General features: G+C 38.8%; 1 protein-coding gene across 1 annotated transcript in view; it reads right to left on the bottom strand.

The window, feature by feature from the left end:
• The window catches only part of col6a1.S (collagen, type VI, alpha 1 S homeolog), a 37,645-nt gene extending 23,133 nt beyond the window's left edge, over nucleotides 1–14,512 (bottom strand). Inside the window, exons 1-9 of the mRNA XM_018238906.2 lie at nucleotides 14,230–14,512; nucleotides 4,071–4,200; nucleotides 2,979–3,170; nucleotides 2,536–2,695; nucleotides 2,265–2,387; nucleotides 1,282–1,302; nucleotides 1,110–1,130; nucleotides 880–924; nucleotides 742–795 (exon numbers count right to left, since the gene is read on the bottom strand). Coding sequence (XP_018094395.1) covers nucleotides 742–795; nucleotides 880–924; nucleotides 1,110–1,130; nucleotides 1,282–1,302; nucleotides 2,265–2,387; nucleotides 2,536–2,695; nucleotides 2,979–3,170; nucleotides 4,071–4,200; nucleotides 14,230–14,407 — 924 coding nt within the window. The 5' untranslated portion in view covers nucleotides 14,408–14,512. The remainder of the gene's footprint in view (nucleotides 1–741; nucleotides 796–879; nucleotides 925–1,109; nucleotides 1,131–1,281; nucleotides 1,303–2,264; nucleotides 2,388–2,535; nucleotides 2,696–2,978; nucleotides 3,171–4,070; nucleotides 4,201–14,229) is intronic.
• Nucleotides 14,513–14,804: the final 292 nt, after the last annotated feature.

Here is a 14,804-nt window from a genome sequence, read left to right as displayed (position 1 = left end):
GGCCTCTGCACTTGCTTTTTCTCATATTTCTTAAGTCCTTGCCTATGAACTCTACCATCTGAAATTATCCCAGTTATAAATATGCAAACAGAACATGCTATGTTGTCTAGGGGACAGAATATAGAATTTAAACTTTCTGTAGGAAAATGGCTACTTCCAGACACAACACAGATGTCCCTGTCTTGGCAGTCTTGGCCTAATGGTTATGGGTGATTATCAGTATATTATCAGTATATTATCACCTTGTGGAGAATTTAATGTGCCCATCTATATAGCTTAGCATGTTTTCTGTATGAAGTTGTGCTAACTGGGCCTTGTAAGCAAAGAACCTATGGATAATTTAGTACAGTCAAGCCAAAATGTTCCATTTTAAATGTATATTCTACTCAGTGGCAGAATCTGGCATTCACAGCTTCAACAGTCTTGCTGAGCCTTTCAAATTCACTAAATGAGTTTCAATCTATGGGTAATCCCATGAAATTGGAAGTTTTAAGACTTTTTAGGACTTACTTTGCAGGATTTCTGCTGTGGTGTACAGTATTATACAAGTGTGCCTAGACATTCAAGTCATGCAGAATGGTACCCTGTGTTCTGATGAAGATTACTTCCTACTGGTGCTTTTGTACTGTGCTGTTGGTCATGTTGGTTTAGTAAATAATAGCCCCATATACATTTATGACAGAGTGACTACATCTATTATGATATCTGATACTTGCTGGAACTTAGTCATGAAGTACTCACTGGATCGCCTGGTAACCCTCGATCTCCTGGAAGACCTGGCTTTCCAATTTCTCCCTGCATTCAATAGTACAGAATAAGGTTACTTATTGATCATAAATGTTTATGATTTTTTTTAAAAAAATTGTTATGCAAACTCACTTCATAACCCGGTGGTCCTGCTGATCCTGGAGAACCACGAGAGGGCTAAGAAACAAAAGAGTGTCATTTAAATAAATTAAAGAGAGCAGAAGCATTTCTTTGTGGTTCTAATCTGATGACTTTTTGAGACCTGCCCTATAGATATCTGAAGGTGGCCAGTTTAAGATTATAGTAATCTTTTTTTCGAATCTGGTTCCATGCATTGTTAACTTTAAAAGAAAGTTACTCACCCTGCATTCATAGGTACAGCACTGCAATATAAAACAAAATAGATGTTACTAAAGAGAAGGCTATTAAGATTTCATTTTTGGTGAGATAAATTAATTAATGCACAGGAACTCAGTATGATACCAATGGTTTAAAACAATTACTGTTACTGCTAAAAAAAGAATGGATACTTACCCCCTGCTCAGCGTTTTCTTTCTGAAAAATAAATACAATACTCATTTAGTGGAAGGTACCTAAAATTATATCAGTTCCCACAGGGCATGTTTAAATTATGTCCTACTTGACAAAATGCTAATAAAGAAACAAACACAAGTTTAGTGTGCAAAGTGCAAAAATAGAAGCAAGTCACAATGTTTTATTCCCCACTATGCATTTTCCCCACAATTCCAGTATCACTGCCGATACCCACTCCTCAACCTTCAAATGAGTTACTAATGATATCACAACAATGACATGTGATTCACTACACAACATGCAAAGAAAGTCCTGGAAGAATCTTCTCCTGAAGGCAAGTGTTAATTCCAAGACTCCCAGCCTGTACTTATATAACATGTGTGCACTTCATTAGAACAGGTTGAACCAGAGTATGTGCTATAAAAGCAGGTTGTAGGGTTTATGCACAGGTAAAAAAAAAATATTTTTAGCATTAAAGAGTGCACAGTTTTATACATGAGCCTTAAAGCTCAATATACTTAGCATTTTGTAACCAACTGTATTTATTATAAACAGGCTCATATAATGAGCCTTCTGTGAGATGATATTATATCCAAACATAATCACCTTTGATGTGTAGACTAATGAATAGTAATATGCCTTTTAATGTTACTGAGAATTGCCACAAGTATCATGACACACAGGAGTGCAGTAATAAATGGTCAGTACCTCATAGGGTTACTGAATGCCGTCATACAACACATACTAGAAGACTATTACTGTGGAGAATTACACAGTCATAGTCTTACAACACAGAACTAGTGAGTATAATCTTTTTCCATATCAGCATTTTATTCATTATACCATCATTATACCATCAGGGTATCAAACAACTCCAGGATGCTAAGAGGTAATGGAAGTTTTTGGGAACAATAGCAGTCATTTTGTGCAATTTTCTGCATTCCCACCAAACTCATATAGGCTATATACAAACTGATACTTACAATCATATCAATGATGGTGTCAATTGTATTGTCTATTTCCTCATCAGTCAGACCAGCGGCACTGGTAGCTGTGAAGTTCCTCCTGTGGCTTGCATCAGATGCAATTACACTGAGTCGTGGCTCCTTAAAGCAGAAAAAACATTGAGTTCAGTCCAGGTCACACTAAAAGAATGCCATATAGTGCCACATGTCCCCTCTATATAATTTCCCTCATGCTGAATGCCAGAAGCTTTGGAGATATCAAATAATTTAAGCTCCAGTGTAACCATACCAGATGATTTGGTGAAATGGCAACAGAGAAGACTTTGATGCCCAAGTGCTTGGCTTCATTAGCTGCATCTTCTAGACCACCACATGGCTCTTTGTAGCCCTCCAGAGGATGTCCGTCAGTCACGACAATGAGGTACTTGTTCTCTTTTTGGTGTGACCCTCTATGAATGAAAGAAATCCCCCATTATTCTGATTCTCCCCTGATTTCTCCCATATCCCATACAAGAAAGCACTGAAGGTTATGATAAAATACAAGCAGTGATCTGCAATAAAATTCCAAAACATTGATAGCAAATCATACTTAATGGCAAGGAGAGAAATATCCCAATTTATGTATCTTAACTTAATATATGACAAATTTTGAGTTATGCGCTTTGTTACTTAAGAAGTGACTTAAGAAGAGAGTTTCATGCACAAGCTTTATTGCTTATTTTAAGTACAAACCCAATGAGAACTTCTTCAATGCCCCTTTTAATGGCACAGTCAGTGTGGGTTCCTTTTCCAATGTATTCAACTGCCTCCACGTTATCCCTCAAAGTCTTCATATCCCTGGTGAGGCCATTGATCAGGATCACCTCGTCACTGTAGTGTAGAGCACCTGCATTCCACACCAGGTTACGGTCGCAACGATAATACCTACAGCCAGAAAGATGATACGATCACAGGCAATCCACAATTTATTGTAATGCAATGGGGAATTGACAGATTCTCAATACTACTCAATAAATTTATAAAGTGAAACATGGGCCAACCTCCTAAACTCCCTGATCAGCCCACAAGCTGAATGGACGGACAGTGTACGAGAGGGCCACATATGGTATTTTCTATTGTTCTCCTCATCATGGTGAATCACTAAATTTATACCTCCCTGAATTCTGAACCAATTGATATCCATAGTAGATACATATTGGTATAGCCAAGACACCATACAGGCACAAATAATTGTCCGAAATAGATTTTATCAGTCCATGCATGGCCACTTCTACAACAAACAATACATATGTAAATGTTTTGCTTATGTAATTTTATTAAAATGAAACTGTATTTTAAATATGGGCTATTTTATGTGATATATTTCACCATGTTTTTTCCCTTTAAAATGGAAGTATTTGAGAAATAACTTTTCTGGAAATGTGTGCAGCTTTTATACAATATCCTTTCTTGAAATAAATATTTCTGCAATCAAAACAGAGTATGTAAGGGTTTGCCTATGTTCTACTAATGAAAATAACACGTGAGTTGGGGTTTAAAAGCATTGTTACATTATAAAAACTTTGCCCTGTGGGCAAAACGGCCAGATGTTTTGTAATTGGGCCATACCCATAAAGGGTTAAATTGCACTAATCAGGTTGTTCAGCCTATGGCTATTCAGCTTGCAGGACTGTATTGTTTTTTTGAATATAGTCAACCCAGTTTACTAAAAATGCAGATAAAGCATTGCATGATATGGAATTCTTATAGCAGTATGAATAAGTACTAAGCATGTGGAAAATAAGACATGGGGAGCCTGGGTGTAGACAGCAAGAATAACTGTACCTGGAGGTCAGTTTATCAATGAATTTCTGGGTAAAATCCTTCACTTGTGTCACTAAGGTCTTGAAAGGCTTCACTCTCAAAGCAACACTCTCAGATGTATCCAACACAAAGAAGACATCCACAGGGCAGTCTGCAGATGGGAGAAATGTATCACATTACCACAATACAACAGAGACCTATGAAATAAAACCAGTCACCTGAAGTCAGCCATGCTTGTGTTACTTCATTCGTACTATGTAATGCATCAGCTCAATGCGAGGGGACATGTGACCAGGCGACCAGGTTGTTCACCTTCCAAACACTTTTCAGTTTAGTTTTTTTCAGATTGTTCACCAGAAATAGACTGTTTACAATTGTTTTCAATTGCTTTCCATTTTTTATTTTTTACAGCTTTTTTTCAAAATTTGAAGCTTAAAGTTTAATGTGCAGGTGTGGATTCTGAATTGTAACAATCTTCTACATTTAATTGACCCGTTACTTGATATAGTCCTCAGCAGTATCTGTGGAATAATAGCAACTATCATTTTCCAAAGTTGCCTCACCAGAAATGTTAGAAAAATGGTCACAAATAGAAAATAGAATGTAATTGTAGAGAAACCAGCTGAACTGAAAGCAGTGTTGGAAGGTGAACAGCCCCTTTAAAGGTAGCAGCTTTTCCAGCCATATGATTGCACTACAGATCCCATAGCGAGCTATACATTTAAGTTTTAGATCACATATATTCACATATTCATGGACTGTCCCAGGAGACCAGCAGTACAAGTAGTATAAAAATTATATATAATTCTTTTTAGAAATAATGCAGAACAGACTGAAAATGATAGGGGGAGAAGTGCAAAGGCACCAAAGGAAGGAGCGTTTCTTCCCGGGATGCTCCCTAACTTGCATGGCTGAATGAGACACATTAGGGTAAGGATAGGATGAAGGAGCCTCAGACACCTGCAACAATTTAGGACCAATTAAAGGAAGTGTACATTGTGCAAAAAAATGACCGGCTGAAGCCATTTTTCACACTTTGCACATTGCATTCGGTTAAGTAAATGACAGACACACTTTTCATTAGGAGAACTAAATCACATATTGTATTAGTACTGGAAGCTACCAATCCCAGTGCATTACTCTGCAATATGTGTACTGGTACAGTGGAGCAGGCGCCCTATTTCGGAGTCTGTATGATGTGACTTGGGCTCTATTATATAAAATAAGGTGTAGGTTTACTTCATACATGCAATGCATTTCATAAAATAACATTTAATAGAAACAATTTTTCTTGTATTCTCACAGTGTACCAGTATAATTACCTTTATCTTATCTTTATGTTAACGTTATTGTGAATTATTGTATATTTTTTGTATTGCTCCTTATTCTGGTTTTCCTGCATTTTGTGGATAGTTGTTTTGCAATATAACTTTTGTGTGGGTTTTCTGTCCTGGAATTGATCTTTAAACATAATCCTTTTATACATGCTTCCCAATAATCTAAAATTGAAATAAGTTATTTTTTTGGCCATGATCATTTTTGGGTAAGGTCCATCCCACTGAAGCAGATCTGGGCCTGTCCTGTTTTAATGATTATAACTAGAAGTTAGGCTTATTAGCATTTAGTGAGGGGTCGCTCTTCTGATCTCTCTGCTAGTGCTTGTGCCTGAGGTGACCAAGCATTGAGCAGGACCCTGGATTAAGAAAAATTCTCCAACCATTACTACTGGTGTTTCAACAGCCCATCTTGTGTCTGCAGATTTCTGTCAAGAGACAATCAGGTCTGCTGACTATTTGGTCTGGCACTGGCACTGGAGATTGGAGAATGAGGAGAGTCACTGGTTGATCCAGAGGCGGTGGCTGCAGTAATTTCCAATCTACCTATGAAATCTGCTTGTTCAAACCAATACAGTAGATTTCATGGAAGCTGGCCATTTGTGTGTGTGTGTGTGCGCACTGGCTAAAAGCATCTGTCCACCTTAGTAATGTTTTACTTTCAATACTTCTCCTCACAGTCCTTCCTATGAGGACAAAAGCTTTTAAGGCCAGAGATATGCAGCAATGCGGGAAGATTTGTTGCCCAGTGACTAATCCCCCCGAACTGCCTCCCGCTGGCTAGAATGTAAATCGCCGGCGGGACGGCACTCTGCTTAGTTTTCCGAAGTCACCCGAAGTTTAACTTCGGCCGACTTCAGAAAGCGAAGCGCTCCGAGTGCCATCCCGCCGACGATTTTCATTCTAGCTGGCGGGAAGGCAGGGGAGGCAATTCGGGGAGATTAGTCGTCCCAAAGAAGAGGGGATTTGTCACCGAGCAACCAATCTCCCAGAATTGCCAAGTGTGCCTCTGCCCTTAGTGAAAAGCCTATAACAAGGCATGTTGTGCCGAGAAGGGATTAACAGGTAACACAAGTTTAAAAGGCAATCCTCTAATGTATTTGAGAGGTGGAACGGAAAGACAGCAACATGAATGGAAACAAATTACAATAATGTCTTTTTCAAAGTAGCAAAGAGAGGATGTGCCCTAAGCAATGCATTATGGTCTGGTCCCCTAATCTGTGTGAAAAAAATGTAAAAGCAGACATACTGTACCTGACTTGCAACTCCCAACACGTCTTTATAAACATTTATATTGCCTAAACCTAGGCTCTAAATAAAGAACTTATTCCATTTAAAGGCATACAACCCCTTTAATTTTATTTCCCCTATATATTTGCTTAATGAAATGTAAACTAATGAATGAAGTGAAATTAAATGTATTCCTCAGGACAAGCTCTGTCTTAAATAGCTTTATCCTGCTAGAACTCCCTCTGTCAGTCTCATGTTCCCTACACAGATACACTAGGGGGCAAATTTACATAGGGTCGAATATCGAGGGTTAATTAACCCTCGATATTCGACTGACAAATGTAAATCCTTCGACTTCGAATATCGAAGTCGAAGGATTTACCGCAATTCCTACGATCGAACGATCAAAGGAAAAATAGTTCGATCGAATGATTAAATCCTTCGAATCGTTCGATTCAAAGGATTTTAATCCATCGATCGAATGATTTTCCTTCGATCAGAAAATTGTTAGGAAGCCTATGGGGACCTTCCCCATAGGCTAACATTGGCTTTGGTAGGTTTTACTTGCCGAAGTAGGGGGTCTAAGTATTTTTAAAGAGACAGTACTTCGACTATCGAATGGACGAATAGTCGAACGATTTTTAGTTTGATTAGAAGTCGAAGTCGTAGTCGAAGTAGCCTATTCGATGGTCGAAGTAGCCAAATTCGACCATTCGAAATTCGACGTTTTTTTTCTTTTATTCCTTCACTCTAGCTAAGTAAATGGGCCCCTAGATCTACAGTAAGAACATTTCTAGATTAGATTTTCTAGATATGGCCTTTTCCCTTTATACAGTATAATTTAACAGATACACTCCCCCATAACCCCATATGTAACAACAGGGACACATTTTGCCCAGGTGCAATAACCCATAGCAACCAATGAGATGTTTGCTTCTAAACAGGTGCCCAGAAATGTTACCTGCAAATTGGTTGCTATAGGTGATAAGAACTGTTGCAAACTTAGCACCTTACATTACATAACCCAATAAGTGTAGTAAAAAAATTGTGATTTCATATAAGAATATATCTCTATCAGTAGGCACCAGGTCCCATAGTTAGCGAGCACATGTAATTTAGGCAGCTACAACCACAATAGGGGATTGAAAATAAACTCAATGGGTGGCACACTAGACTTGGCTACCAAGCATAAGAGGTAGAATGTGTTTCAATGAACAGCAGGCAAACATTGTGGTGCCAGCAAAAATAAACATATTGCTAAAAATCAGTAACACATGCTAGCAGGAAACAGAAAATACACAAACATGCACTCGAAGGAGAATCAGTTCTACCAAAGCTCATACGGAGGAATGAAATAAAAATCGCTAACGGAAAAACTATTCGCAATGTGAAAAGTTATGCCTTTGCGCAAACAAATTTTGCTTTGTGCGAATTTAATATAGCTTTTGCGAGCCCAGAAACTGTTTAGCGACCACTTCCGACAGTGAAAGACCGTTTGCGAATTTTATAGTTTGCGCCAATGCGTCAATGTAATAAAGCTTCTTACTGAAAAAGTCGTTATGTTTGCTCCAAAAGATTACGACACCTTCAAGCACTTCTTATGAGTGCGCAATTAAAATTCGCAATGCGCAATTAAAATTCGCAATGCAATAACAGTTTAAGGAACAATATTACATTGCGAGATGTGGATTTTTAGCCTTATTGGTGCGAATTGTTTTGCTCTTTGTGACTTTTATTACATTTCACATACACACAGTGACAATCTTGCAAAAAAACAATCATACACCTGCACAAAACACATTCACCATCACCTAGGCACAAACACTCTTACACTCTTGTGCTGATATAATACATGACTCCATCATTTTCTCTGTAAAAGTGATACTTCTGATTGCCACCCACTGGGCCAAATTGGCCTTGTCCCTGGACATTGATTGGATTATGTTGTGACTGCATCAACAAAATGCTATCAGTTCGAGAGGACCCCATAAATGGACCAATCAAGAGCCAAGATGGTCTGGAGGGGCAGCTTTTATAAGCCAGCATATGGCCACATTTAGCCTCAAGTGCTCTCACACATTCATTGGCATAGCCGCTGCAACCCTTACTCATAAACATGAACTCATATACCAAGGGGCGATTCCGAATACTGTGCAGGCCTTTGATGCTGTCCCCCACCACTTACCCTACTTGCGTTGGGTTAGGCAAGGGGGGCCCAATTGCTATGCAGAGAGTGCAATAGTGCTCTCTGAAATAGAAGAACCAAATTTCCAGTTTAAGGGCAGAGACACACACTGTGATTCCACTTCGGGCGACTTCGGAAAATGAATCGATCCGAGTGCCATCCCAATGTCGATTTCCATTCTAGCCGGTGGGGAAGGCAGTTTGGGGAGATTAGTCGCCCCGAAGAAGAGGAGATTTATCGCTGGGCAACTAATATCCCTGAATCGCAGCATGTGTCTCTGCCCTAAAAATAATTAAATTAGACTCTTAAAGTCACCAGGAGCTGCTTTTTGCTGCCCTTTGTAACTTGTTTAGTGCTGCTGCAGGTTGCTCAACCCATGCATGTACTCGCCCGCATTCAAGCACAAACTGATGCACACTTACTCCTACACTTATAATCATAGACCCAAATAAAAAGAAGGTGGCAGAAATATTGAACATTATCTTTTGGGCTTTTATACCAACCCAAGGCAACCACAGGTGTTTAGCATCTTTGTCTCCAAAGATGCCCCAGTAGCTCCTCACTTTTAGTTTTTAGAAGGGATCACTGACCCCCTGTTTTAATGTTGGAACGGATCAGAAGACGAAGGCAAATAATTAAAAATATAAATTATAAATAATGAAGACCAACTGAAAAGTTTCTTAAAATTGCCCATTCTATAACATACCAAAAGTTAACTTAAAGGTGTACCACCCTTTAATGGTACATGACAGCTCAGAAACCAACAAAATTGGCATAAGAATTTAATAATCAGCCCTGTAGCATCAGCTCATACAGACATAACAGACAAAGCTCATTTTTTGCTTGATGATTTGCGACTACCCCTAAGCTTAGATTCTCAACAAGATGGTGACTCCCTGTGACAAGTTTGAAGTCCTGGATCATTGCTGCTATTGACAAGCTGAATCTTTAGGCTGGTGTAAAAAGTTCATTATATAAAATATGGCATTTTTAACCATATTCATGTTTATGGTTTAGTTCTCCTTTAAGAGCCAAATTTCCATTTTTTAAAATGGAAATTTGGCTCTGCTAGTGCAGCAAGCACAATAGCACTCACTGCACTTGCGATGTGCCCCCCCCTCGACCCGCTCCAACGATAGAAGTTAGAAGCGTGATGCGAGAGGGAGGGGCAGCATCAGGCAGCAGCCCTTGAAACACCCCTTATAAAATATTACATTTTAGCTTTATTAAATTTTAGGGTTTGGTTCTCCTTTAAACCATATTTATACATTGAATCAGAATATATTTATTTATTCACCCACATGTTCAAATATTCACCAAAACCTGAATGGAACACATACTGTATTTCATATGTTCATACAGGCTGTTATTCAAACACATTCCAAATCAAATCACTACACTCACTCTCCCTTTCACTTTCTTTTGGAAAGCAGACATACAAGGCATGTAACCCTCTGGGGCTTTTGAAATTCCCAGTGTCAATCAGACACTAATCATGCTTTCTTAACACCAAAGAGCAAGTTTATAAAGATTTTTTTCACCAAACATCACCACTTGGCAGTTGGCATATTTCCCTGGCACACACCAGGAGACGTAAGATGCCTTCTCAGCATGTTACAAGCAGATCCTTACCATTATTAGCTACATGGTAGCAGGTACAAGAATTTTTAAGTAGCAGTAACAGGAACTTTAACAATCATTTGAATAAAAATGACACTAATACTGCACCAAGAGTACAAAAAGGTTACTATTTTAGTAGGGCCTTATAAAGTTCATGGAAAGTCCCAAATTAATTTTTAGGTGCAGGTGCATTTGCTTACATAAAGCTGATGCACAATACAATGGCCCTATACATCACTTTAAGAATGCAAGAAAACAGCAAACAAGTGATGAAGTGCATAGGATAACAGGCACAAAAAATAGTACCTAAATTTGAAAACTGTGAGCTAAATGATGGGGTCAATGCTCCTAAGATTAGCAAATGAGCTCCGCTGCCAGTTATTTGTAAAAGATTTGTAAGACCCTTAATACTGGGGACCAAAAAAATAGTGGAAACTATGCTACTTTGGCTTTAAATTTGGATGGCATGATTGCAGATTTGTGGTACATTTCTTTAAAAAAAACAAAACAACAAGTTTATAATTAAGAATCGCTGCCATTTTTATTTCCATCAACTGGAAAGAATACTGCTGCAAGTCATTGTTGGGTCTTGCCAGTCTTTACCCAATACAAGTCATGTGCTAAAAAGCCTTGAGATGGACAAGATTTGCCTAGCTCAAAAGATAACAGGATTACAGGTAATTTAACTTTAAGACAAAATGAAAGTCAATACCTGAATATTAAGGTGAAGATGCAGTGATCCCAACTTTATTACAAGGTGCTCATGACAAATGATCAAACTTTTTGGGATTGCCTGGCCCTTCCTCAGTGATTGGTATAACTAGCTCCAGCCTTGGTTTGCAGTTGAACACATCTACTGGACCTTGGGTTGTCCAAAATTTGCATATGGCATTCCACAATGGATTTTAATAGCCACCAGTGTCCATAAGGTCTCTATAGTTTTCTTTACAAAATATAATTTTAAGGCAATATCACCCTTAAATGCATAATAGACTGGATAGTCAGCCCACTTCCCACAAAACGATAATATTAAAATGCTATTCCAAAATAATAATAGGTGGGTATTTTAACAGGGGGCACTTTATTATAAAATACTGCATATAGAGCAGGGTCGACCAACTGAAGGACCACAGAAAAGATGTAGCCCTACTGTGTATTTTTCTGGCCCCCAGTCTGCTCAAGGATGCAAAAGATGTCTTTCTATAACAATCTAATTTTAATATAATCCACTTCTTAAACGTGAGCCAAACATGTGCAGGATCTACCATCTTGTTTGCTTCTGCTCTAGCATTTTCCATAGACATCAACAGTATATTAATATTTATTAATGCACACAAGATGGTGCTGTTCCACTGAAGCCTTGCCCAATCCCATATTTGTATATATAATTGTAAAGAAAAGTTTTTTTGCCCAGGGATCAGAACAATATAGGCACAAATCCATTGTCCAATTATACTTTTTGTGATAGGCCTTTGGCTTAGGCCTTGACATCTGCATGCTGTGGAATATCTTGGTATTTTATAAATCCATGAATATTTAATAATAGCCTGGTGAAGGCAGACAAGTTGTACCAAGTTGAACCAAATCACACTGCAGCCATGCATGCCCCATGTGACACTGATGGGTATCTGGCAACACATTAACTATATTTTCTGTCATCACTTCCTGCTGCTTTTAACAGAGCTTCCTGATCAGAGTCATGTGTCCATGAGAAAATGGCTTCCCCTGTGTGCCTGCCAGCAAATAGCATCTGCAAACATAGAATTTTAAACTCTGTTGTGGATTTGGAGCTGACATAATTTTTTCCCCTGGTTTCCAACACCCCCATCACTAAAAATGTAACAGCTTGTAAACTAACTTGTGAGCTCAGCTCACTTTGAGCAATGGGACACTTAATTTTGTATATAGTGCCTATTGTTACTGTCTATATATGGGCAGAAAAGTATAGTACAGGGATAGATTGGTGATACATAAAAATGGCAACATCAATTGCATATCTTTAAAGGAGAAGGAAAGGTTAAAACTAAGTATGCCTTATCAGAAAGGTCCACCTAATATAGAAGTAAAACCTGAAAGTAGTGCTGCTCAGAGTCCTCTGTCAAAAGAAACACAGCATTTCTTTCCTTCTATTGTGTACACGTGGGCTTCTGTATCAGACTTCCTGCCTTCAGCTTAAACCACCTTGCTCCGGGCATGAGCATGCTCAGTTTGCTCCTCTTTCACCCCCCTTACCTTCTCTGCTGTAATCTGAGCCCAGAGCTATGCGTAAGCAGGGAGAACCTCAGGCAGGAAGTGATGTCACACCAAGCTAATACTGCAGCTGCTATCCTAAACAAACAGAGAGCAGCTAGAGCTTTTTACTCAGGTATGGTAAAACATTCTACAGAATAAATATAGCATTCTAGCTTGCACTGTTGCAGCTAATCTATTGGCAAGAAAATGCCTCTTTAGTTTTCCTTCTCCTTTAACATATACAAATTTACATTGTTTATTAAAATGACGTGACTGCCCTCATTCTATGCGTTGTATATAAATCATAAACAGTTCTAGCAACTATGTTCTTGCATGTATTATGATGTGTAGATAGATAGATAGATAGATAGATAGATAGATAGATAGATAGACTCACACACGCTTCTATAGTATATGATAGGAAAGGAGAAATAAAAGAGAAAGAATGTATATTCTTAACTTTTGAACCAAATCACATAGTAAGACAAAATAACAAAAGTGATATATGTATCCACCTCCTGAAAGGCAGGGTCAGTTCCTGTACTACAATAGATCTGACACCACCACATTAGTAATGTAAAAGGAACAAGTAATAATTATATAATGCACTGTTGCCTTGCATTGGTAAATCTGGTGTGTCTGCTTCAGAAAATAACTATTGTTTATATAAACACGTTGTTGCGTAGCCATGGGGGCAGACATGCATGTTGAATCCCATTGTATATGACAGAGCTTATCTATTATCTGCTGTGTAACCTGGGCTTTTTTAAAAAAAAATAAATGTCAGCATTGAAAGGCTGCCCCATGGCTACACAGCAACATATTTATATAAACTATAGTAATGTTTCTGAAGCAAACACACCAGTTGTAGCAGAACAACAGTACATTATATTTACATTACTTTAAAACACTTTACATTTTTTGGTGTTACTGTTCCTTTAACTCACATTAAAGCATATAATTTTACAAATTAAACCTAAATAGTTTTCTGGAAGGAGTAATTTAGCGCAGTGTCTTTTAAGCATTTTAGGTTAAAGCCCCCACTTTGAGGGCCAATATGTGGTCAGCCCCCCATGCCTCATAACAAGAGATATAAACTGTATATATATATATATATATATATATATATATATATATATATATATATATATATATATATATATATATATATATATATATAAAAGCATTATTGATTCAGTAATTTGGATATTGATGCTGTAATACCAACCAGAAAAGCACCCCCAAATCTCAGTCTAACTTGGCCTTTCAGGAGTATCTAGAACTAAACAACCATTCTCTTGATGGCCTTCAGGCAGGGTCTCATCTCTGCTGTTTGTCCCCCACTGTGTGACTGAGATAAATGTCCTGTGTAGCTTGGGAAGCAAAAGACAAGCCCTGAGTGTTTCATACAGCAAACTGGCAACTCTTAGCTGCTGAACTGGAATTAGAATTTTGAACAAGATGTCCCCTATAAAAAAAGGCTAGTTCCCCCCACAGTGGAAGAGTCCCCCCCAGCACAACATAGTGCCACTGTCTTTGCAAAATAACAATACAACACCCCCTCCCAACTGATTGTTACCTTGGAAAGTGACTTTATCAGGCCCTGGATCAGGTCTAACAGATATAGTGGGTCCCTCCACTGGAAGTCCATTGATATCTTTAATAGGACCCTGAGGCTTCTGCTGGGTCATGCCACCCCAAACAAGAAGAAAGAGGTGCAGGACGGTGAGCGGGAGGCGCCTTTGAAGCATCTTCATGATGCCCCCCTATATCCCGGACTGTCCGGCTGGAGGAAGAGTGAGGGATCCAAGGAGAATCAGCCAAACCCTGCGCTACTGAGAAGAGAGAGCCCTGAGACAAGTTGCAGGGAGGGAGGGAGGGGTATAGCGAGGGGATCGGACAGAGAGAGGGAGGGGAGCTGGAGGCAGGACTCTATTAGGCAGGGACTCGGGTGGGCTGCCATGAACGTGCTGCTGAGTCTGACATTAGGCATTATTCAAAGGTAGGAGGGGGTGCATACTGAAAACGGTATATATCATACATAGGGCACTTAACTATAGTGAGGGCTGGAGAGGTACTTATTCTGTACTCCTCCTGAGACTGGGGACAAGTCTATGTACGTCTGCTAATGGTGGATACAGTTTGATTTGGAAT

Source organism: Xenopus laevis, chromosome 9_10S, assembly GCF_017654675.1.
Source record: "Xenopus laevis strain J_2021 chromosome 9_10S, Xenopus_laevis_v10.1, whole genome shotgun sequence".
In the NCBI taxonomy this organism is placed as follows: domain Eukaryota; kingdom Metazoa; phylum Chordata; class Amphibia; order Anura; family Pipidae; genus Xenopus; species Xenopus laevis.
This window is presented reverse-complemented; position numbering and strand designations above follow the sequence as displayed.